The sequence below is a fragment of the Scyliorhinus torazame genome, chromosome 2, assembly GCF_047496885.1.
Source record: "Scyliorhinus torazame isolate Kashiwa2021f chromosome 2, sScyTor2.1, whole genome shotgun sequence".
Taxonomy (NCBI): Eukaryota; Metazoa; Chordata; class Chondrichthyes; order Carcharhiniformes; family Scyliorhinidae; genus Scyliorhinus; species Scyliorhinus torazame.
The window spans coordinates 219,842,439-219,869,468 of NC_092708.1; the positions used below are offsets into that span (position 1 = coordinate 219,842,439).

Sequence of the window (27,030 nt, forward strand, 5' to 3'; positions counted from 1 at the left end):
TAATTAGAATAGAGCTTTAAAGGAGTCACACCTCCCAGCTCTGAGAGAGAGAGAAATATGGTAATAAAGTCAGAGATTATTCAAGCGTGTGGTGTATAATTTCAATTTGTTCACACCATGAGGCTCAGTAACCTTCCAAGACAGAACTGTCTGACAGGCCATCATTATCACTGCGTGAACAAAAATACTTGAAGTATCACTCCTTTGATGACTTACATAACAAAGGTAGCAAGACTAGCACAAGCTAACTGACCAGAAGTTCTGAGATTTAATTTGGATGTTGAAAAATCCTCATGTGGCCTCAATGCCATGGACTAAAGTCTGAAAAACTCAGACTGACTTTCCCCTCCTGATTGTTATAGAGTAATTCTTGCCAAAAGTGCACATGTACAGATGCAGATGAAAAGAGAATTGGATTTAGCTGTGAATGCACATCTGGGTGAAGTACTGAAGGGCTGCAAACACCCTTGGGACTGTATGCAATATTTTCACAAGGGGGCTTGGTGAATATAAGTGCAATTGGTGGAAAAGCTGTAAGTAGGATACAGTCGCTGTTCTAAATTAAAAAGACTAGATAATTTTACAAATTTGCACTGGAGCCACCCTTTAAGAAAAAGACTATATTGCACGTTTCACAGCCATTAGATAGCTCAAATTATTTTATCGACAAAGTACTTTAAAAGTATAGTCACTGTAGGAAATGCGGCAACAAATTTGCACACAGCAAGCTCTTATGACTGGGTGATGTTGATTGAATAAATATTGGTCGGGACACTGAAGATATTTCTCTACTCTTCAAAATAGTGCCATGAGAGTTTGTACAATCACGTGAGAAGAATACATACTTGGGATCTCTCTCCTTGAACTGCTATACATTTGATGAATGGAATATGCCAAAATCCTCTGTTAAAATGTCTCACATTAAGATCGGACACTATTTTGCACCACATAATAATAATCTTTATTAGTGTCACAAGTAGGCTTACACTATCACTGCAATGAAGTTACTGTGAAAATCCCCTATTCGCCACATTCCGGCGCCTGTTCGGGTACACTGAGGGAGAACTCAATGTCCAATTCACCTAACAAGCACGTCTTTCGGGACTTGTGGGAGGAAACTGGAGCACCCGGAGGAAACCCACGCAGACACGGGGAGAACGCGCAGAACAGACAGTGACCCAAGCCAGAAATCAAACCCGGGCCGCTGGCGCTGTGAAGCAACAGTATTAATCACTGTGCTACTGTGCCGCCCATATAAATGCACAATGTAACCTTTGTACATTCATGTGTCCATTGCATGTGCATGCCACATCAAATGATTCCTTCCGCAGGTGGTCCATGGAAGTCCAGCAATAATCACGATTCCTGTGATTCAATTTCAATGTTGGTGTGGGGTCTTTGCTAACATTAAAGGTTCCCAGGCCCTCTAATAGAACAGCTGGGAACTTTTTAAAGATTGGTGGCTATGTTGCATCCAGCCTGAAGCTAAGGTTGTGCATCTCTGGGAGGTGACCTCGGCTTCAGCATACTTGGGAATCAGATTTACCATTAGAACCTTAGAAGGTCCATTGCTTCTGTGCAGACTTTGTTAGAGAAATCAGAACAAATCTCACTGCCCATCAAGGTGCATTGTTAATTTTAGTACTGTTGCATAGGCATTGAATTCTATAGTATAAAGATACAGAAATATTCATGTGGAGACCACAGGACTAAACTAGTCCACAAATTCAAGTTTAGTCCAATAATTTCCAGAGTGAAATTGGTACCCATCATTTTAAAATAAGGGAGATATTTACAAATATTTATGTATTCTGAACTACCATTGCACATGCAACATTTCAGTTATGTATTGCACTCACTGTTCCTCCCAAACGACAGCAGCAGAAAGTATATCACCACCGAGCCCACCATGTTCCTCAGGTGTATTGACTCCTAAAAGGCCCTGCTGTCCAGCCTTTTCCCAGACTTCTCTGCTCACTTGGCCATCTTTTTCCCATCTGGAACAATAAAAATGATGATTTACTGCGTTTCAAATGGTAGTGCCAAACCAAGAGGGTGTTTACAGCATTTGTTTGATGCAAATAGATCTTTGTACTTTCGTTCTCCGGTCAATGATTTCCCCACTTTCAGTTTTATGGAATTCCACATGAAACGGTACGTTTCCTGCTCAGTCATCTTTCATCACTTTCATCTCAGCGTTGACACCAGAAAGCTGGTTGTCCCAACTGACATTTTCACATTTCCAACAGCTTGGTATATGTAGCATTTAACAATGTTAACCAAACTCCAAAAACACAATCTGGGGCCACAACACATCAGCTGCACTTAAAACCAGATTCAGGAAAGGGTCCTTATCCAAACTTAGACATCTAGATACTCTTTTCAGGCCAAGGTTAGATGTCATAACATCATTAGCAACGTGGGTCAGACCAACCCAAAAACTATGGATGAGATGAGGGGAAAAAAACTGCAAAAAGGTGCACACAAGTCAACACTAATATAATAAAAGAGAGGCTCAAAAAAGTGGATTGTGATACAATATACATAAGATTTACCATTGTCTTTTCGGAAATGGAACAGCCACCTTCACGAAATCTAGCATACGCTGGACTCCAGCCTAACATTAAAACATAGCACATAGAAGCAGGAGGAGGCCAATCGATCCTTCGAGCCTGCTCCACCATTCATTATGATCACGGCTGATCATCAAGTTCAACACCCTGATCCCACCTTCCCCCCCCATATCCCTTGATCCCTTTAGCCCCAAGAGCTATATCTAATTCCATCATGAAATTACACAACGTTTTGGCCTCAACTACTTTCTATGGTAGCAAATTCACATATTCACCACTCTCTGGGTGAAGAGGTTTATCCCTTGTCCTCAAACTATGACCCCTAGTGCTGGACTCCCTCACCGTCAGGAACATTGGGCGTCATTCTCCGACCCCCCGCCGGGTCGGAGAATGGCCGTTGGCCGCCGTGAATCCCACCCCCGCCCCGCCGAAGTCTCCGGTACCGGAGATTGGGCGGGGGCGGGAATCGGGCCGCGCCGGTTGGCGGGACCCCCCGCTCAATTCTCCGGCCCGGATGGGCCGAAGTCCCGCCCAGAAATTGCCTGTGCCGCCGGCGTAAATCAAACCTGGTATTTACCGGCGGGACCAGGCGGCGTGGGCGGGGTCCTGGGGGGGGGGGGCGCGGGGCGATCTGACCCCGGGGGGTGCCCCCACGGTGGCCTGGCCCACGATCGGGGCCCACCGATCCGCGGGCGGGCCTGTGCCGTGGGGGCACTCTTTCCCTTCTGCCCCCGCCACGGCCTCCACCATGGCGGAGGCGGAAGAGACTCTCCCCACTGCGCATGCGCGGGAAACTGTCGGCGCCCGCTGACGCTCCCGCGCATGCGCCGCATTTCCGCGCCAGCTGGCGGGGCAACAAACGCCATTTTCATCAGCTGGCGGGGCGGAAATCCCTCCGGCGTCGGCCTAGCCCCTCAATGTTGAGGCTAGGCCGCCAAAGATGCGGAGCATTCCGCACCTTTGGGCCGGCGCGATGCCCGTCTGATTGGCGCCATTTTTGGCGCCAGTCAGCGGACATCGCGCCGTTGGGGGAGAATTTCGCCTATTGTTTCTGAATGTACCCTGTGAAATTCTGTTAGAATTTTGTAAGTTATGAGATTCCCTTTCATTCTTCTGAACTCCAATGAATATAACCCTAACCGATTTAGTCTTGTCATATGACAGCCCCGCAATCCCAGGAATCAGCCTGGTAAATCTTTGCTGCACTCCCTCCATAGCAAGAATATCGTTCCTCAGGAAAGGATAACAAAATTGCACACAATACTCCAGGTGTGGCCTCACCGATGCCCTATACAATTGCAGTAAAACATCTCTATTCCTTTACTCAAATCCTCTCACTATGAAGGCCAACATACCATTTGCCTTCTTTACTGTCTGATGTACCTGCGCACTTACTTTCAACGACTGGTGCATGATGACACCAAGGTCTTGTTGAGTATCCACTTCTGTCAATTTACACCCATTCAAATAATAATCTGCCTTCCTATTTTTGCTACCAAAGTAGATAACCTCACATTTATCCACATAATTCTGCACCTGCCATGCATGTGCCCACTCACTCAGCCCGTCCAAATCCCACTAAAGCATCTCTGCATCCTCCTCACAGCTCAACCCCCCCCCCCCCCCCAATCCAACTTCGTATCATCTGCAAATTTGGAGATAATACATTTACTTCCCTCATCCAAATCATTAATACATAATATGAACAGTTGGGGTCCTAACACAGATCCCTGCGGTACCCCACTAGTCACTGTCTGCCTATCAGAAAAAGGCCCATTTATTCCAACATTTTGCTTCCTGTCTGCTAACCAGCTTTCCTATCCATCTCAAGACATTACCTGTAATCCCATGCGCATTAACTTTACATATTAATTTGCTATGTGAGACCTCGTTGAAAGCCTTCTGAAAGTCTAAATAAACCACATCCACTGATTCTCCCTGGTCAACTCTACTAGTTACATCTTCCAAGAATTCTAGTAGATTTGTCAAACATGATTTTCCTTTTGTAAATACATGCTGACTCTGTCTGATCACACCACTGCATTCCAAATGCAGTGCTTATGAAATCCTTGATAATTGACTCCAGATATTTCCCTACTACCGGCGTTAGGCCCATTGGTCTATAGTTCCCTGTTTTTTCTCAACCGCCCTTTTTGAATAGCGGGGCTACATTCACTATCCTCCAATCTGTAGGAACCATTCTAGAGTCCAAAGAATTTTGGAAAATGACCACCAATGGATATACTATTTCTAGGGTCACTTCCTTAAGATTATCAGGCCCTGGAGATTTGACCGTCTTCAATCCCATTAATTTCTCCAAAATCATTTCTTTACCAATACTAATTTCCTTCAGCTCCTCACTAAAACTTGTGTTTTTCAAAACTTCCGGTACATTATTCATGTCTTCCTTTGAGAAGACAGAAGCAAAGTTCAAATTTAATTCCTCAGCCATTTCTGTATTCCCTATTATGAATTCCCCCGTTTCGTCTACGGCAATCCTAGTCTGAAAACGCCCAATCTCGTCTGATTCCAAGGGGCCTACTTCAATTTTTATTAATCCTTTTCTCTTTACATACCTATAGAAACGTTTATAGTCAGTTATGTTCCCCGCTAGTTTACTTTCAAATTGTATTTTCCCCCATCTTAATCAATGGTTAATCCTTGGTCTGCCTTTGCTGAATGTTAAACTGTTCCAAATCCTCAGGTCTGTTGCTTTTTCTTGCCAATTTGTATGCCTCTTCTTTGAATCTAATACTATCTCTAATTTCCCTTGTAAGGCATGGTTTGGCCTCAGTTCCCTTTCTACTCTTGCGCCAGATAGGAATAAACAACTTTTGGAGTTCACCTATTCGTTCCTTGAATGCCTGCCATTGCCTGTCCACTGTCCTCCTTAAAATAATGTTTTCCAGTCTGTCATTGCCAGCTCATGCCTCACACCATCATTGTTACCTTTTATTAAGATTCAGGACCTTGGTCTCAGAATCAACCCACTGTGATCAACCTGCTGTGCTCACCCCAGTCCAACGCCGGCATCTCCACATCATGGCTACCATCGACACTGCAAACTGCCGGCTCAAAGTGGAGAGGATCTCCAGGAAGATCGCGCATATAGACACTGACATTAAGTTTCTACAAAGATGCAAGAAAGCAGACAAGATCCCGAAAGGGCTACAGATCACAAACCCACTCAAGTCGACCTACAACATAAGACTTCGCTGAGAGACTCTGCCGTCGCACCTCTCTCACACTCCTCAACCACCTTGTCCGCCAGCTCGACAGCAGACGACGCAACCTGGAAACCAAGATAGAGGCCATATTCTCAACTTGCGCTCAGGATGCAGCAGACCAGCTGCGGAACACCGCCAAACAGATGAGACAACAATACTATTCCACCTATATGCATACCAAGAACAGAAAGCTTGAGAAACTTGGCATCACCACCGGCAGCAACCAAGCCACCCCCGATGTCACAGTAGAAAACAATACAGGGAAATCTATTGTCAACTTGTCAGACTACACCCTTCAAGCAGACGAAATCGAAGTCCTCAGCAGAGGACTTAATTTCTGCACCACCACCAAAATGGACCCCATCAGTCTCGCGGCAGACACGGAGGAATTCATCAGGCGAATGAGGCTCCGGGAATTCTTCCACAGACCCCAAGAGGCCAACAGCGAACCCAAGCAGACTACCAATGAACCGGAACAGCAGACCGAGAGATCTGCGGTGCGGCAACCGAAGAGGAAAGAGTCGAATTGGACCCCTCCGGAAGGCCGCTGCCTTAGACTCGACATGTATGCTCAAGCCGTCAGGAGTCGCGTCAATGCCAGATTCATCAGTCGCATTCACAAGACAACCCCGAACGTCACCCAAGCACAACGCAATGCCATCCGCGCTCTCAAGACCAACCACAGCATCGTCATCAAACCAGCAGACAAAGGGGGGGCCACTGTCGCACTGAACAGAACGAACTACTGCAAAGAAGTATACCGACAACTGAACAACCAAGAACACTACAGACAGTTACCCGCAGATCCGACCAAGGAACACATCCGCCAACTTAACAGACTGATCAAGACCTTGGATCCAGATCTTCAGAGCACCCTACGTGCTCTCATCCCACGTACTCCCCGCATTGGAGATCTCTACTGCCTCCCAAAAATACATAAGGCCAACACACCAGGCCGCCCTATCGTTTCAGGCAATGGGACCCTGTGTGAGAACCTCTCTGGCTACATCGAGGGCATCTTGAAACCCATCGTACAAGGTACACCCAGCTTCTGTCGCGACACGACGGACTTCCTACAGAAACTCAGCACCCATGGACCAGTTGAACCAGGAACATTCCTCGTCACAATGGACGTCTCGGCACTCTACACCAGCATCCCCCATGACGACGGCATTGCTGCAACAGCCTCAGTACTCAACACCGACAACTGCCAATCTCCAGACGCAATTCTGCAACTCATCCGCTTCATTCTGGATCACAACGTCTTCACCTTCGACAACAAGTTCTTCATCCAGACGCACGGAACAGCCATGGGGACCAAATTCGCACCCCAATACGCCAACATCTTCATGCACAAGTTTGAACAGGACCTACTCACCGCACAGGACCTTCAACCGATGTTATACACCAGATACATCGATTACATTTTTTTCCTTTGGACCCACGGCGAAGAATCACTGAAACGACTACACAATGACATTAATAAGTTCCATCCAACCATCAGACTCACCATGGACTACTCTCCAAAATCAGTTGCATTCTTGGACACACTCGTCTCCATCAAGGACGGTCACCTCAGCACTTTGCTTTACCGCAAACCCACGGATAACCTCATGATGCTCCACTTCTCCAGCTTCCACCCTAAACACATTAAAGAAGCCATCCCCTATGGACAAGCGCTCCGTATACACAGGATCTGCTCAGACGAGGAGGAGCGTAACAGACATCTACAGACGTTGAAAGATGCCCTCGTACGAACGGGACATGGCACTCGACTCATCGATCGACAGTTCCAACGCGCCACAGCGAAAAACCGGACCGACCTCCTCAGAAGACAAACATGGGACACAACCGACAGAATACCCTTCGTCGTCCAGTACTTCCCCGGAGCGGAGAAACTACGTCATCTTCTTCACAGCCTTCAACACATCATTGATGACGATGAACATCTTGCCAAGGTCATCCCCACACCCCCATTACTTGCCTTCAAACAACCGCGCAACCTCAAACGAACCATTGTGTGCAGCAAACTACCCAGTCTTCAGAACAGTGACCACGACACCACACAACCCTGTCATGGCAATCTCTGCAAGACGTGCCAGATCATCGACATGGATACCACTATTACACGTGAGAATACCACCCACCAGGTACGCGGTACATACTCGTGCGACTCGGCCAACGTTGTCTACCTCATACGCTGCAGGAAAGGATGTCCCGAAGCGTGGTACATTGGCGAGACCATGCAGACGCTGCGACAACGAATGAACGGACATCGCGCAACAATCACCAGGCAGGAATGTTCCCTTCCAGTCGGGGAACACTTCAGCAGTCAAGGGCATTCAGCCTCTGATCTCCGGGTAAGCGTTCTCCAAGGCGGCCTTCAGGACCCGCGACAACGCAGAATCGCCGAGCAGAAACTTATAGCCAAGTTCCGCACACATGAGTGCGGCCTCAACCGGGACCTGGGATTCATGTCACATTACATTCATCCCCCACCATCTGGCCTGCGAAATCCTACCAACTGTCCTGGCTTGAGACAATTCACACCTCTTTAACCTGGGGTTACCCCATCTCTGGATCTGTAAAGATTTAATCACCTGCTAATGCTCGCATTCCTAGCATTGTTTGGCATCTTTGAATTTGTCTATATATGTGTTTCTGGAACAGACCTCTTCATTCACCTGAGGAAGGAGCAGCGCTCCGAAAGCTAGTGACATCGAAACAAACCTGTTGGACTTTAACCTGGTGTTGTAAGACTTCGTACTGTGCTCACCCCAGTCCAACGCCGGCATCTCCACATCAGAATCAACGACATCACTATCCACCTTGATAAAGAATTGTACCATATTATGGTCACCCCTCCCCAAGGGTTCTCTCACAACTGGATTTCCAACTAATTCTTTCCCACTGCACAACACCCAGTCCAGGATGGCCTGTTCCCTTGTTGGTTTCTCAACATACTAGTCCAGAAAGCCATCCCATATACATTCCAGAAATTCCTCCTCTATTGTACTGTGACTAATTTGCCTCACCCAATCTATATGCAGATTAAAGTCACGCATAATCACAGATGTTCCTTTATCACATGCACCTCTGATAATGCTGATATATCAGGGTTTAAATGAGAACTCATTCAGTGTAACTATAGCTGGAGACATATTAAGGATTAATCCAGATCATACACTTTAGCTTTCTTTCATTAAAACTAGACTTTAACATTTGCAAACAGCTAGAGAATCCAAGGCCAGTGGCGTCAACTGGCCCAAAAGACTTCAGTGTATTATAAAAATGCAGCTGCTCTCCCAAGCCTGGACAGTCCCGTTTCCATAGTAATGCACAGTCTAAGGTCATAATGCGTTGAAGGCGATGCAAGTGCCGATAAATCGGAAAATTGGCAAGCGATAGTATGAGAAATTCACACCGACTTATTTAAATACATATCTCTCTCAAAATTGACAGACAGACACTTCGGTTGAATTGAGTGAATTATTATTATTTTTTTATAAATGTTTTTTATTGGGTTTTTGAACAACGTATATTTACCATTATAGAAGAGGAGGGCACACCCAAACATACCAGAGAAAAGAAAATAGTAAAAAAAAAAATACAATAAAAAATAAGATAGGATAACTGGTAGGGTATTGTGCACCAGCTCAACAGCAGCAACTCTTGTACAATTGGCAAGATTATTTACAACACATAAGTAGGCGACTGTTTGCGGGAGGGAGGGAAGGGTGGGGGGGTGGAGACCGGGGAGGTAATTATACATTTGGGTGCCGGAGAGACAATTACAGTGGGCAATACTCGAATGGGTTTGGTGTTGTTGTCGCTTGCTTCTCCCGGACGGATCTCGCTGCCGTCTCGCGCTCACCGCCGCTTCTGCCGTTCCTCCCGTCTTTCACCTTCATTCTCCTCGTTCCCTACTCCTGGAGATGCCATGTTTATTATTGTATCCCGTGCCTTCCTTCCGGCTCTCATTTCCCTGCCTCCCCCCCACCTCACTGGTTCTCCTCTTTTGCTCCCTGTCTCTTCCGTCTCCCCTCCCCTCCTCCCGTGGTTCACCTTTCTTTCCTCGTAGGTTTAGCTGTTCTCCCACCCCCACCACCCCCTCTCCCGGGCTATCTCGCCCTTTCATGCTTTGGCTACTTTCCCCTGATTCTTGGCTACCTGGCTATTCTTCCTCTTGTTCGTTGGCCACGAACAGGTCCCGGAACAATTGCGTGAATGGCTCCCACGTTCTGTGGAAGCCGTCGTCTGATCCTCGGATGGCGAATTTGATTTTCTCCATTTGGAGAGAATCCGAGAGGTCGGACAGCCAGTCTGCAGCTTTGGGTGGTGCTGCTGACCGCCAGCCGAACAGGATTCTATGGCGGGCGATCAGGGAGGCAAAGGCAAGGGCATCCGTCCTCCTCCCCAGGAATAGATCTGGCTGGTCCGACACCCGGAAGACCGCCACTTTCGGGAATTGAGTGAATTATAAATTAGTCAAAGCCAATCACAGTTGTAAAGAAGGCAAAATAAGATAATGATCGCCTTAAAAATCACGTGTAGGGATGGAAAAATCCATTCCAGAATCAATCTAACTTCTTTCTGAAACCTACGTCTTTGTTGCTTGCCTTTGCTAAATCACCATTTTCTTTTGTTTAAATCAATCCGTAATTTTGTACTGTGTATCATGATTTGAAGAATTACCACGATTTGTATTTTAAACTCAACCACTGTATTCGTTAAAGACAATCAATCTGACCTAATTTTGTATTGTAACCAAAGTTTACCAGTAGACACTAAAGCTGACAATGAAGGTCAACAAAACTTTGCCAAAAAGCAGAGCCTGAATTTCTGGTATTTGGGAACTAAGAATGCATATCCAGGGTTCCGAATAGAGACAGAGATCCATCAAATGCTATTCCCAGCATTACCACTGCAATTTGGTGGTTGGTATACCACCACAACAAATGTTTTTTGCCTCTTGATGTTTCCTAACTCCACCCAGACAGATTCTACACCATCTGTACAAATATCTTTCCTCAACATTGTATCAATATCTTCTTTAATCAACAATTCAACTCCATCACCTTTTCCTTTCAGCCTGCCCTTCCTAAAAACTGAATAGCCCTCAATGTTTAGTTCCCATCCTCGGTCACCTTGGAGCCATGTCTCTGTAATCCCAACTATATCATATCCCTTTACACCTATCTGCACAACTAATTCATCAATTTTATTTCAAATGCTCTGTGCGTTGAGGTACAAAATTTTAAGGCTAGTCCTTTTAACATACCTTGCCCTGTCCCTACCATTTTCTTTACAGTATTATCTGCTGCAGGCCCTTGATTTCTCTGCCTGTCATTTTTCTTATTCTCCTTGCTGTCTTTTTCTCTTGTTCTTGATTCCCCCTGCTCTAAATCCTTACATTGGTTCCCATACCCCTGCCATACTAGTTTATACACTCCCCAACCACTAACATCCCCCACCCCCCACAAGGACATCAGGCCCGGTCCTGTCCAGGTGTATCCCGTCCAGTTTGTACAGGTCCCACCTCCCCCAGAACCGGTGCCAATGCCCCAGGAATCTGAAACCCTCACACTCACACCCTATCGTCAGCCACCCAATCATCCGATAACCCATACTATTTCTACTCTGACTAGCATGTGGCACTGGTGGTAATCCAGAGATCACTACCTGTGAGGTCCGGCTTCTCAACTTTCTTCCTAACTGCCTATATTCTGCTTTCTAGGACCTCGTCCCTTTTTATTAACCTATGTTGTTGGTACCGATGTGTACCACGGCCACTGGCTGTTCACCCTCCCCCTCCAGAATGTGCTGTAACCGCTCCAAGACATCCGTTAACCTAGCGCCAGGGAACATACCATCCTGGAGTCTCATTTGCAGCCACAGAAAAGCCGATCTATTCCCCGTACAATTGAATCCCCATTAACTATTGCATTCCCATACTTTCTACTCCTCCCCTCTGCAGAGGAACCAACCGTGGTGCAACAAATTTGGCTGCTGCTGCTTTCCTGCCCCCCCCAAGAGGTCATTCCCCTCAACAGTATATCTGTTTTGCAGGAAATGGCCACAAGATATTCCTGCACTGCCTGCTTAGCTCTCTTGGTCTGCCTGGTGGTCACCCATTCCCTTCCTGCCTGTGGAATCTGAGCCTGCGGTGTGGCCACCTCTCTATACGTGCTGCCCATGATACTCTCCACCTCACGGATGCTCCACCGTGTCCCCAGCTACCACTCCAGATCCGAAACGCGGGCTTCCAGCAGAAGTACCTGGAGTCACTTCCTGCACGCATGCTGGCCCCAGGCACTGGAAATGTTCCTGGCCTCCTCATGCAACAAGAGGAACAAACCAAGGCTTTGCGTTCTCCTACCATGACTTATCCTTCTAAATGAAAGCTTTGGAAGATGCTTGATATTAGATTAAATCCAATTCTCTATGGCCCTTCTTTGCATGAGTCACAAAAAGTAGGTTTACAGGTGCAGCAGGTGATTAAGAAGTCGAATGGAGTTTTGTCCTTCATTGCTAGAGGGATGGAGTTTCAGACTAGGGAGGTCATGCTGCAATTGTATAAAGTGTTAGTGAGACCACGCCTGTAGTATTGTGTTCAGTTTTGGTCTCCTTACCTGAGAAAGGACATATTGGCACTGGAGGGAGTGCGGAGGAGATTCACTTGGTTGATCCCAGAGTTGAGGGGATTAGATTATGACGAGAGGTTGAGTAGACTGGGACTGTGCTCATTGGAGTTTGGAAGGATGCGGGAGGGATCTTATAGAAACATATAAAATTATGAAGGGAATAGATAGGATAGATGCGGGCAGGTTGTTTCCACTGGCGGGCGAAAGCAAAACTAGGCGGCATAGCCTTAAAATAAGGGGAAATAGATTTAGGACTGAGCTTAGGAGGAACTTCTTCACCCAAAGGGTTGTGAATCCATGGAATTCCTTGTTCAGTGAAGCAGTTGAGGCCCCTTCATTAAATGTTTTCAAGGTAAAGATAGATAGTTTTTTGAAGAATAAAGGAACGGAAAGTGGTGCTGAGTCCACAAAAGATCAACCATGATCTCATTGAATAGCGGAGCAGGCTCGAGGGGCCAGATGGCCTACTCCTGCTCCTAGTTCTTATATTCTTATTGTCCTAGTTACTACCAATTATAGCCCTTACAGATTATAAACCATTAAATTGATGAAAGTTGTAAAGACTTAACAACCTAGCCCTTTACTTACCAATCAGCTCTCTCCCGTGTAGCCTCAGCTGCAGCAGGGCAAGGCCACCCTCTGAAGATGTAAAAGTTACAAAGCAAGGAGAAAAACAAGGAGCACCTCTTCCTGCTCTGCACCAACTCCCCACTCTGCTTCAAATTCCCAAGTTAAAAGCTCACTCTCCCACTGGCCTCTCTCCCACTGCTCGTGCGCAAAGCTCACTGTCACGGTTGACTCTGAAGTGGTGTAATAAGCCACAAGTTGAACAATCACTGTTTCCCATCAGAACATCGGAGGCACTGCAGGCTTGACATCATCACCCAGATCACACAGAATAAAGCTGAATGAATTTGCATCTATACCTATACGGGCAACAACAAATGCTGTGATGAACCTGTGTACAGAAATAATGGGCTAGTCATCAAAGGCTGTTTGTTGTATGATGTAGCACATGGCAAGAATGGTATATTGCTCTAGGATACAAGAATACAGTTTCAATCCACAAATCCACACAAAAGAAAACATCCTACCAGTCCCAGACCACGTTGAATTGGGATGACAGAGCTGGAAAATTGTACAGAAAGGAAACAGTTCCAGAAAAGCCAAGAGACGAGCCTAGCTGAGTTTACTGAGTCTTTGAGCAATCCGCGCCCCCCCCCCCCCCCCCCCCACCCCCCCACCCCCACCCCAAACACCTCCCTGTGCTCTCAATACATCCTCCCCTTCCTCCTCCTGTTATGGGCCAGGATTTAGAGAACTCCAAAGTGTATCATGGAGTTCACCTCACCCACAACTTTTAATAGATTGTGGTATGGGGAGCACACGGCCCACACTACAGGTGTGGTACAGCAGAAATCGAAAAGTATTTTTAAAGCAAAACAACGTTTATTCCATGAACTCAAGTTAACCTTTTTAAAACAGTGAACATCTTAGCAACCATCAATTCAAATACAACCCCCAAAGATACAACACTAAATAATCCTTAATAACTTCTCAAACAACATCCAGAAGACAAAAGAAACACCTTTTAACAGAAGCACATTAGGTTTACATTCACTACTGAGAACATTCATAATTCTGAATTCACCAAATGATCAAGAGATAGTCTTTTCATGGCAGAGAGAACAGCAGAAGCTTTGTCTGGCTTCAGCTCCAACACTGAAAACAAAACTAAAACACACCCTGCTGACAGACAGCCAAGCTCCACCCACACACTGACATCACTGGTAAACACCCATTGCTTAAGGTACATGTCTTAAACACCCATTTCTTAAAGGTACTCCCACATGACACCTCCCCCCAAGAAAGAAAATAAACCATTAACTTCAAGCTGGTTTCATTTTTCATCTTTTCACTATCCTTTAAGAAATGCACACAGTAAATATACTTTTTCGTTTCAAAAAACAACACACGCAAACACATATAAATAATATAGTCCATTTATTTTCGTTGTTCTTCCTCCAACTGAAATCCTTCTCAATTGACAGTCTCTTTGAACAAGAAGGTCTCTGCACGACCCATCCATTTCTCTATGCCTTGGCATGTCTCTTTAAAGTCAGATACTGTAGTTCAATCTGATTGCAGAGTCCCTTGCAATTCTCCAGCACAGGAGCATTGGTTATCACAGCTTTCAGGCCGTCAAATGCCTGTTGAAAGTCCGCTGTCCACTGAAATTTTTGACTTTTCTTCAGCAAGTCCATCAGTGGAGCAATCACACTACAAAACTTTTGTACAAATGTTCGATCAAATCCACTCATGCCATGAAATCGCATTATTTCCCTTTGTAATGAGGGTATTGGAAACTCCTCAATAACTGTTGTCTTCACATCCCGTGTGACCATTCAACCCTGTCCGATTGTATGGCCAAGGAAAGAGAATTGGCCTTTTCCAAATTCACTTTTGGCTAGGTTTATCACCAAACCCGCCTCCTGAAGTTGATCAAATAACTCCATCAGATGTTTTAAATGTTCTTTCCATGTCTGGCTGAAAATTACCAGATCGTCGATGTATACCACACAATTGGGTAATCCTGAAACAACTTTGTTAGTTAACCGTTGAAATGTGGCTGGGGCGTTTTTCATGCCAAATGGCATAACTTTGAATTGGTATATACCATCTGGAGTCACAAAAGCTAAAATCTCCTTCGCCCTTTCGGATAAAGGTAACTGCCAGTAACCTTTAAGTAAATCCAGTTTGGAAATAGAAGCTGATTGTCCCACTTTCTCAATGCAATCCTCCCAACGTGGGATAGGATAAGAGTCTGTTCTTGTAACTGCATTCACCTTTCTATAGTCCACACACAACCGTTGGGTACCGTCTGGTTTAGGTACCATCACTAAGGGTGAGCTCCATTGGCTGCAACCCACTTCAATTATGCCATTTTTAAGCATACTCTCAATCTCTTTGTTAACCTGTGCCAATTTTAAAAGGTTAAGTCTATATGGATGTTGTTTGATTGGAACAGCATTTCCCACATCTACATCATGTACAGCCATTTTAGTACTTCCCAATTTATCTCTACAAACTTGCCTAACATGATATCAATAACTCTTTCAGGTTAGTCTGTATTTCCTTTGGCAGGTAACTCAACACTTTGTCCAAATTTCTAAGAACATCCTCATTTTCCAAGTTAATTTGAGGTCTGTCAAATTCACAGTCATCTGGATTTGGTTCGTCACTTTGAGTTAGAATCATTAAAACCTCCTCCTTTTTCCCTCCTTCCCTTTCAAAGTACCTTTTAAGCATATTCACATGACACACTCGGTGAGTTTTCCTTCTGTCCGGCGTTTTTACCACATAATTCACCTCACTTAATTTCCTTTCAATCTGATAATGTCCACAAAACCTAGCTTTTAAAGGTTCACCTACCACTGGTAACAATACTAAAACTTTATCTCCACAGGCAAAACTACGAACTTTGGAATTCTTGTCCACTACCCGTTTCATCACATTTTGCGCAACTTTTAAATGTTGTCCAGCCAATTCACCTGCTCTATTTAATCGTTCCCTAAAATTTGACACGTAATCCAATAATGTAATTTCCGATTTCTCACTCACCAATTTTTCCTTAAGCAATTTAAGTGGCCTCTTACCTAATGACCAAAAATGAGTTCAAACTGACTAAATTTGGTTGACTCAGTAGGTGCATCCCTAATTGCAAACAGTACGAATGGTTTATCCCAATACTCTGGATAATCTTGACAATAAGCCCTCAACATTGTCTTTAATGTCTGATGCCACCTTTCTAACGCTCCCTGCGATTCTGGATGGTACGCAGTTGATTTAAATTGTTTTATTCCCAAGCTATTCATAACTTCTTTGAATAACCCTAAGGTAAAATTCGATCCTTGATCCGATTCTATTCTATTCTATGAGTGTATTTCTGTGGTAGTCCATATCTAGTAAAGATTTTAAGTAACTCCTCCACAATCTTTTTAGCTGTAATATTACGTACTGGAATGGCCTCTGAAAACCTAGTAGACACATCCATTATAGTCAAAAGATATTGATTCCCACTTTTTGTTTTCGGAAGCGGTCCGACGCAATCAATTAGGACCCTTGTAAAAGGTTCCTCAAATGCTCGAATGGGTATTAAGGGCGCTGGTTTTATCACTGCTTGAGGTTTCCTTATCACTTGACATGTGTGACATGATTGACAAAATTTAACTGCATCTTTATGTAGCTCAGGCCAATAAAAATGTTTCTGGATTTTAGCTTGAGTTTTCCTTATTCCCAAATGACCTCCCACTGGTACCTCATGTACAACTCGCAACACCTCCTTTCTGTACTCTACCGGCAATACTACTTGATGAACTTCTGCCCAGTTTTCATCTGCCTGCATATGGAAAGGCCTCCATTTTCTCATCAAGACATCACTTTTACGGTAAGAACACTCTGGTATACACTCAGATTCCTCTTCCGTGTATGCTTTCTGATACATCCGTTTTATTTCCATATCTTTTTGTTGTAATTCCGTCAATTTTCCAGAACTAAAAATATCCGCCTCATCATCCACCTGTTCTTGTTCCTTTTCAACCATCTGATCAAAAATAGTTTCTGATAATTGCACTTCAACTTCATCTTTACTCTTTGATTTATCCTCTTGTCTTAACCTGTGACTTTACAACCTTGTTACTACACAATCCGGAAAAATCCCAGGATACTCGTCCTTCAACACTTCAGTTGTCTGATTTTTCCACTGGCTTATCAACCACAGTAGGCATCACTCCCACCTGCGATCCAGCTATATCATTACCCAAGATACACTGTATTCCTGGACAAGATAGTTTCTCTATTACTCCTACTACCACTTCACCACTCTTCACTGGACTTTCCAACCTTACCTCTCACCCTGAATTCCACATATTACCACCTTTTCTGGCAACATTCTTCCCAAACTACATAACTCCTCATCTCTTTCCATTAAATATTGACTAGCTCCCGTATCCCGTAGATTTTGGAAAAGAGTAAAAACAACAGGGTTGTGGTGATGGGAGACTTCAACTTCCCCAATATTGACTGGGACTCACTTAGTGCCAGGGGCTTAGACGGGGCAGAGTTTGTAAGGAGCATGCAGGAGGGCTTCTTAAAACAATATGTAGACAGTCCAACTAGGGAAGGGGCGATACTGAACCTGGTATTGGGGAATGAGCCCGGCCAGGTGGTAGAAGTTTCAGTAGGGGAGCATTTCGGGAACAGTGACCACAATTCAGTAAGTTTTAAAGTGCTGGTGGACCAGGATAAGAGTAGTCCTAGGGTGAATGTGCTAAATTGGGGGAAGGCTAATTATAACAATATTAGGCGGGAACTGACGAACCTAGATTGGGGGCGGATGTTTGAGGGAAAATCAACATCTGACATGTGGGAGGCTTTCAAGTTTCAGATAAAAGGAATTCAGGACCGGCATGTTCCTGTGAGGAAGAAGGATAAATACGGCAATTTTCAGGAACCTTGGATAACGAGAGATCTTGTAGGCCTCATCAAAAAGAAAAAGGAGGCATTTGTCAGGGCTAAAAGGCTGGGAACAGACGAAGCCTGTGTGGAATATAAGGAAAGTAGGAAGGAACTTAAGCAAGGAGTCAGGAGGGCTAGAAGGGGTCACGAAAAGTCATTGGCAAATAGGGTTAAGGAAAATCCCAAGGCTTTTTACATGTACATAAAAAGCAAGAGGGTAGCCAGGGAAAGGGTTGGCCCACTGAAGGATAGGCAAGGGAATCTATGTGTGGAGCCAGAGGAAATGGGCGAGGTACTAAATGAATACTTTGCATCAGTATTCACCAAAGAGAAGGAATTGGTAGATGTTGAGTCTGCAGAAGGGTGTGTAGATAGCCTGGGTCACATTGAGATCCAAAAAGACGAGGTGTTGGGCGTCTTAAAAAATATTAAGGTAGATCAGTCCCCAGGGCCTGATGGGATCGACCCCAGAATACTGAAGGAGGCTGGAGAGGAAATTGCTGAGGCCTTGACAGAAATCTTTGGATCCTCACTGTCTTCAGGTGATGTCCCGGAGGACTGGAGAATAGCCAATGTTGTTCCTCTGTTTAAGAAGGGTAGCAAGGATAATCCAGGGAACTACAGGCCGGTGAGCCTTACTTCAGTGGTAGGGAAATTACTGGAGAGAATTCTTCGAGACAGGATCTACTCCCATTTGGAAGCAAATGGACGTATTAGTGAGAGGCAGCATGGTTTTGTGATGGGGAGGTCGTGTCTCACTAACTTGATAAGAGTTTTTCGAGGAGGTCACAAAGATGATTGATGCAGGTAGGGCAGTGGATGTTGTCTATATGGACTTCAGTAAGGCCTTTGACAAGGTCTCTCAAGGTAGACTAGTACAAAAGGTGAAGTCACACGGGATCAGGGGTGAGCTGGCAAGGTGGATACAGAACTGGCTAGGTCATAGAAGGCAGAGAGTTGCAATGGAAGGATGCTTTTCTAATTGGAGGGCTGTGACCAGCAGTGTTCCGCAGGGGTCAGTGCTGGGACCTCTGCTGTTTGTAATATGTATAAATGATTTGGAGGAAAATGTAACTGGTCTGATTAGTAAGTTTGCCGACGACACAAAGGTTGGTGGAATTGCGGATAGCGATGAGGACTGTCAGAGGATACAGCAGGATTTAGATTGTTTGGAGACTTGGGCGGAGAGATGGCAGATGTAGTTTAATCCGGACAAATGTGAGGTAATGCATTTTGGAAGGTCTAATGCAGGTAGGGAATATACAGTGAATGGTAGAACCCTCAAGCGTATTGAAAGTCAGAGAGATCTAGGTGTACAGGTCCACAGGTCACTGAAAGGGGCAACACAGGTGGAGAAGGTAGTCAAGAAGGCATACGGCATGCTTGCCTTCATTGGCCGGGGCATTGAGTATAAGAATTGGCAAGTTATGTTGCAGCTGTATAGAACCTTAGTTAGGCCACACTTGGAGTATAGTGTTCAATTCTGGTCGCCACACTACCAGAAGGATGTAGAGACTTTAGAGAGGGTGCAGAAGAGATTTACCAGAATGTTGCCTGGTATGGAGGGCATTAGCTATGAGGAGCGGTTGAATACTCTGTTTGTTCTCACTGGAACAACGGAGGTTGAGGGGCGACCTGGTAAGAGGTCTACAAAATGATGAGGGGCATAGACAGAGTGGATAGTCAGAGGCTTTTCCCCAGGGAAGAGGGGTCAATTACTAGGGGGCATAGGTTTAAGGTGAGAGGGGCAAGGTTTAGAGTAGATGTACGAGGCAAGTTTTTTTACACAGAGGGTAGTGGGTGCCTGGAACTCGCTACCGGAGGAGGTGGTGGAAGCAGGGACGATAGTGACATTTAAGGGGCATCTTGACAAATACATGAATAGGATGGGAAGAGAGGGATACGGACCCAGGAAATGTAGAAGATTGTAGTTTAGTCGGGCAGCATGGTCGGCACGGGCTTGGGGGGCCGAAGGGCCTGTTCCTGTGCTGTACATTTCTTTGTTCTTTGTTCTTGTTCTTTGAAATGACTGACTGGGCAGCATGGTAGTACAGTGGGTAGCACTGTTGCTTCACAGCTCCCGGTTCCCAGGTTCGATTCCCGGCTTGGGTCACTGTCTTTGTGGCGTCTGCATGTTCTCCCTGTGTGTGCGTGGGTTTTCTCCGGGTGCTCCGGTTTCCTCCCACAGTCCCAAGATGTGCAGGTTAGGTGGATTGGCCATGATAAATTGGTCTTAGTGTGCAAAAAGATTTTCGTAGAATTTACAGTGCAGAAGGAGGCCATTCGCCCATCGAGTCTGCACCGGCTCTTGGAAAGAGCGCCCTACCCAAGCCCACACCTCCCATCCAATTCCTGTAACCCAGTAACCCCACCCCACCCCACCCTGGCGGACCCGATCGGGGGAATCACTCAATCCTCTTTGTACAGCTCAAGCAGAGGCATGTGGGGCGTCATTCTCCGACCCCCCGCCGGGTCGGAGAATGGCCGTTGGCCGCCGTGAATCCCGCCCCCGCCGAAGTCTCCAAAGGGAGAAAAGTCGGCGGGGCGATAATGGCGCCGCTGCCGCGGAGAATGTCACGGGTCTGCGCAAGGCAGCCGATTTTCGGCCTGCCGATATTCTCCCTCCCGGATGGGCCGAAGTCCCGTCGACGTGATGACCGTTCACGTCGACGTGAATCAAACCTCCTTTTCATCGGCGTGACCCGGTGCTCCAGGCTCACGCCGACCAGCGAGGAGATGAGTGACGGCCTGGGGGGTTGGCTCTGGGCATGAAATGGCGTGGCCGCAGACTGATTGCGTGAGGAGAGGTGTGTCTCGGCTTGTGTGTGTGTGTGTGCGGCGGGGGGGGGGGGGGGGGGTGGTTAGAGTAGGCTGGGCTCCGGGGGAGTGCCGGGAGGGGGTCCATGCTGGGGTGGAGGTTGGGGGTTGGGGGGGGGTCCGTGCTGGGGTGGAGGTTGGGGAGGGGGTCCGTGCCGGGGTGGAGGTTGGGGGTTGGGGGGGGGGGTCCGTGCTGGGGTGGAGGTTGGGGAGGGGGTCCGTGCCGGGGTGGAGGTTGGGGGTTGGGGGGGGTCCGTGCTGGGGTGGAGGTTGGGGAGGGGGTCCGTGCCGGGGTGGAGGTTGAGGGTTGGGGTCCGTGCTGGGGTCGAGGTTGGGGGTTGGGGGGGGTCCGTGCTGGGGTGGAGGTTGGGGGTTGGGGGGGGTCCGTGCTGGGGTGGACGTTGTGGAGGGGGTCCGTGCCGGGGTGGAGGTTGGGGGGGGGTCCGTGCTGGGGTGGAGGTTGGGGAGGGGGTCCGTGCCGGGGTGGAGGTTGGGGGTTGGGGGGTCCGTGCTGGGGTGGAGATTGGGGAGGGGGTCCGTGCCGGGGTGGAGGTTGGGGGGGGGGGGGTCCGTGCTGGGGTGGAGGTTGGGGGGGGGGTCCGTGCTGGGGTGGAGGTTGGGGGTTGGTCCGTGCTGGGGTGGAGGTTGGGGAGGGGGTCCGTGCCGGGGTGGAGGTTGGGGGTTGGGGGGGGGGGTCAGTGCTGGGGTGGAGGTTGGGGAGGGGGTCCGTGCCGGGGTGGAGGTTGGGGGTTGGGGGGGGGGTCCGTGCTGGGGCGGAGGTTGGGGAGGGGGTCCGTGCCGAGGAGGGTGATGGGAGGGCAAATGAGTTGGTCCACCTGGCCAGGTGCCAGCCTCCAACTGTTGGACCCATGCAGTCCATGCCACCTGGCTGGGGGGAGGAGGGGATATGGGCAATGATGACATGTCGTTGTTCCCCTCCCCCCCACCAGGCCGTCATGTTTTCAGACCATCCAGCGATGTTGGCCGCCGTGGTGGCAGCCGCTCATGTCTATGTTGCCCTGGATGAGGACGAGGAGGAGGAGGAGGAGCGTGCCAGAGAGGCGGCGCAGGCTGCCGCAGAGGGGCAGGCGGCAGCCGCCCAGGCTGGAGGCACACCTGACCGACAGGACGAGGAGGGGGAGGAGGACGTCGCGGCCCCACGGCAACGGAGGCACCCGAGGGCGCCCCGTGTGTACCGGCCCCGGCAGTCATACCAGGACCTCACGGACCGGGAATGCAGGAGGAGACTCCGGATGAGCCGGGAAACCGTGGCACACATCTGCCACCTGCTGGCACACCTGTCACCGCGTGGCACTGGCGGGGGACACCCTCTCCCCGTGTCCGTCAAGGTTACGGTGGCCCTGAACTTTTATGCAACGGGGTCATTCCAGGCACCGAGTGGGGACCTGTCCGGCATATCGCAGACATCGGTGCATCGGTGCATCCGGGCAGTGACAGATGCCCTTTATGCCATGGCGCACCGCTACATCCGCTTCCCCGTGGACCGGGCCAGCCAAGATGCCCGGGCCGTGGGCTTCTCTGCCGTTGCCGGGTTCCCCATGGTCCAGGGCGCGATCGATGGGATGCACGTCGCCGTGCGGCCACCTGCAGATAACAGGGCCGTATTCACTAATAGGAAGGGGACCTATTCGATGAACGTACAGGTGGTCTGCGACCACCGCATGATGATCCTGCACGTCTGCGCCCGTCACCCAGGCAGTGTACACGACTCATTCGTGTTGTCGCGGTCATCCATCCCCGGCATGTACGAGGGACGCCATCCCCGGCTGAGGTGCTGGTTGCTGGGCGACAGGGGCTACCCATTGCGATCGTGGCTGATGACGCCTATACGGAGGCCACGCAATGAGGCGGAGAACCGCTACAATGATGCCCATGTAGCGACAAGGGGAGTGATAGAGAGGTGCTTTGGCGTGCTGAAGATGCGTTTCAGGTGCCTGGACCTCTCTGGGGGCGCCCTCCAGTATCGGTCAGATAGGGTCGGCCGCATCATTGTGGTGTGCTGCGTCCTGCACAACATAGCCCAGCAGAGGGGCGATGTGCCGCAGGCAGAGGAGGGCGGAGTGGAGGAGCAGCAGGAAGAGGCCCAGTCCTCCCAGATGAGGGGGATGGGGGCAATGGTCAGGGCAGACGGGGTAGACACAGGCGGGTGGCTGTCCACCGTTACCGGCTGGGCCAGCCGGCACGGGACAGACTGATAGCCGCCCGCTTCACTGACTAGATGGGCGTGGGAATCGGGTAGTATGGCCACAGACCGCACACCATGGCAACAGCCGACCACCCACACCCCCCACCCATCCACCCACCCAGCACCCTCACCCCCCTCCCCAACCCCACACACCCCACCCGCATGCACACCACCACCCCCCCCAATTGCCGATCCACCGGCGGCACAACGGGCCGGGCTCACCCAGTTGCGGGTGGACGCGTGTCTATCGCAGGCCATGGAGGATGATGACAACCCGCCCTGCGATGAGCTCCTGGCTCTACATCGTTGGACTATGTCTGACCCATGGCCACAGTACCACCATCCACCCGGACCATCCCTGCATGCGGCTGTGACACTGCAGCGCACGGTCCCGTCCTCTGCCCGGGGGATGTTGATGGCGGCCCAGGGAGAAGGGGGCAGACTCACCTGGGGCTGAGGTAAGACCATCCGTCACACACACACTTGCGCTCAACGTACATGACACGCCCGCACGCTTTGGACAGAGCACAAAGGCTGCTTCGGTAGGTGTAACATTGACTTTAATAACCAAAGGAGTTCATGCACGTGCCCTAGCCCCTAAAACCCATCTGTGCCCTGCACCCGTGCCAACTTACTCAGTGTCTAATTGTTTGGCCTTACGGGCCCTTTGACTACGTCTACGTGGTTCCCCAGACGGTACAGCAGAACTAGAGGTGGACTCCTGTGATTCCTGCCCTCTGACACTGGATCCCTTTGGCGGCCGTTTCCTGGGGCGTCCTGGCCTAGATGGGCCAGGCTGCGGCCCAGGCGACTGGGATGGCGAGCTGCCAGCCTGTCCTGCCCGTTGCCCACCCGATGCACCTGGGACGGAAGGGGGGAGTCCGAGGTGTCGCGGTGTACCGGGACCTCCCCTACAGAGGGAGCCGGGACGGACCACACCACCTCCTCCTCCCTCGGGGTGCCCGATGGCCCCCAGGCCTCTACATGGGTGGGGGATGCGAACGGACTGGCCATCCGACGCGCCCCCGACATCTGGCCCTGCCAGTCCTGGAGGCCCGTGCTGGTATCGACAGGGGTCTGCAGGTTTGCAGCCATGGAGCCCAGGGGGTTGTCAAACCCTGTCTGTGACAGTGCGACGCCGGCTCGCACATGGCCACTGGCGCCGATGCCCTCAGCGATGGCCTGCTGAGACTGGGCCATGGCCTGCTGAGACTGGGCCATGGCCTGCAGAGACTGGGCCATGGCCTGCAGAGACTGGGCCATGGCCTGCAGAGACTGGGCCATGGCCTGCTGAGACTGGGCTATGGCGTTGAGCGCCTCTGCCATCTGGCGCTGGCACTGGCTCATGGCCTCCTGTGAGAGGGCAGCCATTTCCTGGGCCACAGACGCCGCCTGCACGGAAGGCCCCAGGCCTCGCAAACCGTTCCCCATGTCTGACACCGTCGCACCCAGTGCCTCCACCGCGGACGCCACCCGTGCGGTGTCAGCCTGGGTGGCACGCATGACCGGGACCACTCCCAGCTCCTGGACGCGGGTGGACTCCTCCACCTGCGACCGCAGCCGCCGCAAGCCACCCGTCACCCTATTCGCTCGTCTCCGTGTCGGTGGTTGCATCGGATCTATGTGTGGGTGTGGTAACTGCAGGAACCCGGGATCCATCTGGGCGGCAGATGTTCGCTTGGCCTGGGCTGCCCTCCGACCGCCCGGTCCCTCTGCTGCTCCTACCTCCACCTGCTGTACCGGGACGGCTGTGTTGTGCGCACCAGTGAGTGTACCAGACGCCTCATCACTAAAGTGCCCAACCGTGGTGAGTGTTTCTGCGATGGTGGAGGGTGTTGGTGACAGCAGTGGCGTTGTGTCGTGCTCTTCATCCCACTCTGACTCCATGGCACTTTGGGGTGGGGGTTCGTCTCCACCCATCCACTCTGAGTCACTGTCCGGTATTTCGTCTTCCCGGGTAGGGGTGTCCTGGGTAGTGCTGTCCCGGGTAGTGCTGTCCCGGGTAGGGGTGTCCTGGGTAGTGCTGTCCCGGGTAGTGCTGTCCCGGGTAGTGCTGTCCTGGGTAGTGCTGTCCCGGGTAGGGGTGTCCTGGGTAGTGCTGTCCCGGGTAGTGGTGTCCCGGGTAGGGGTGTCCTGGGTAGTGGTGTCCTGGCTCGGATGTGACGGGGGCCTGTGGCTGCCCCCCTCATCGCTGGGTGGTCGCTCCCGCACGTGACGGGGGTGTCGTCTCCCTGTTGCTCCAGGTCTCTCCATCTCCCGTGGTGTGCGAGGGGCATCCTGCGGGCGTCGCATGCTGGAGGGTCCGGGTCTCTCCGTCTCCCGTGGTCTCCGAGGGGCATCCTGCGGGCGTCGCATGCTGGAGGGTCCGGGTCTCTCCGTCTCCCGTGGTCTCCGAGGGGCATCCTGCGGGCGTCGCATGCTGGAGGGTCCGGGTCTCTCCGTCTCCCGTGGTCTCCGAGGGGCATCCTGCGGGCGTCGCATGCTGGAGGGTGCGGGTCTCTCCGTCTCCTGTGGTCTCCGAGGGGCATCCTGCGGGCGTCGCATGCTGGAGGGTGCGGGTCGCTCCGTCTCCTGTGGTCTCCGAGGGGCATCCTGCGGGCGGTGTGCATCTGCGGGGATGGGTGCCTGGACGTTTGGTCCTGCGATACACAATGAAGCATGCATGGTTAGACATCAGGCAGTGATCAGGTGATACGGGGGGAGGGGGATATAGGGGAGGGGGGATATGGGGACGGGCTGTTGGTGGCTCACTTGCTCGTGGGCCCCCGACCTCTGCATCAGCAACCTCCCGGTCCTCAGGTCCGCCAGCCAGTTCCAGGGCCCTTTCCTCGTGTACGGTCAGTGGCCTCTCATCAGCGGGGCCTCCTCCAGTCCTCACATGCTCCCTATTGTTGTGTGCGCGCTTCTCCTGTGGGGGGGGGGGTGGTGGTGGCAGGGGTAAAAGGCAACAGTGTTAGGCAGGTATATGAATGCACGCCATCGGTTGCGCGTGCATTGCAGAGGTTAAGGTTAGGGCTGGATTCACTTGGGGATATGGGGGAGGGGGGATATGGGGGAGGGGGGATATGGGGGAGGGGGGATATGGGGGATATGGGGGAGGGGGGATATGGGGGAGGGGGGATATGGGGGAGGGGGGATATGGGGGATATGGGGAGGGGGGATATGGGGGAAGGGGGATATGGGGGAGGGGGGATATGGGGGATATGGAGGAGGGGGGATATGGGGGAGGGGGGGATATGGGGGAGGGGGGATATGGGGGAGGGGGGATATGGGGGATATGGGGGAGGGGGGATATGGGGGATATGGGGGAGGGGGGATATGGGGGAGGGGGGATATGGGGGAGGGGGGATATGGGGAGGGGGATATGGGGGAGGGGGGATATGGGGGAGGGGGAATATGGGGGAGGGGGGATATGGGGGATATGGGGGAGGGGGGATATGGGGGATATGGGGGAGGGGGGATATGGGGGATATGGGGGAGGGGGGATATGGGGGATATGGGGGAACTCGAACCTCGGGGCTGAGCGACGGCCAGCCATCCAGTCGGGTGTTGCGGTCGGGTGATCTGGTCGGGTGGGGGGGAGCTGCGCGGCCTTATGAGCCGTCACGCCGTGCAGCGCGTATGACGCTGCACGGCGTGAACCACTACGCAAGCGCGGATCCCGTCACGTCGCTGCTAGCCCATTTCGGGTCGGAGACTATCGTCCCATTTTTATGACGTGACGCAAGTGGGATTTGCGCCGTTTTTTGCGCCGATCGGTGGACTTTCCGCCGATAACGGAGAATTTCGCCCGTGGTCCGTAAAGACCATGAATTCATGGTCGTGGACGTTCTGGCGGAACTTCTGCATGCCGATCATGAGAGCCAGGCCCTCCTTTTCGATTTGGGCATAGTTCCACTCAGCATCGGCGCGTGCGCGAGACGCGAAAGCTGTTGGCCGCTGCAACCCGTCGGGCATCCGGTGTGTGAGAACACGCCCACGCCATAAGAAGCGATGCATGTTAAGGGAAGTGTTTTTTCTGGGTCGAGGATTGTCAGCAGCTTCTC

At 50.3% G+C, this 27,030-nt stretch overlaps 1 protein-coding gene across 2 annotated transcripts in view; it reads right to left on the reverse strand.

Annotated features, from left to right (window-relative positions):
- The window catches only part of acadl (acyl-CoA dehydrogenase long chain), a 206,833-nt gene that overhangs the window by 120,351 nt on the left and 59,452 nt on the right, over positions 1–27,030 (reverse strand). Inside the window, exon 3 of one of the 2 annotated variants that reach the window (XM_072484127.1) lies at positions 1,860–1,997. The exons of the other annotated variant lie outside the window; for it this stretch is intronic. Coding sequence (XP_072340228.1) covers positions 1,860–1,997 — 138 coding nt within the window. The remainder of the gene's footprint in view (positions 1–1,859; positions 1,998–27,030) is intronic. 2 annotated transcript variants of the gene reach the window in all.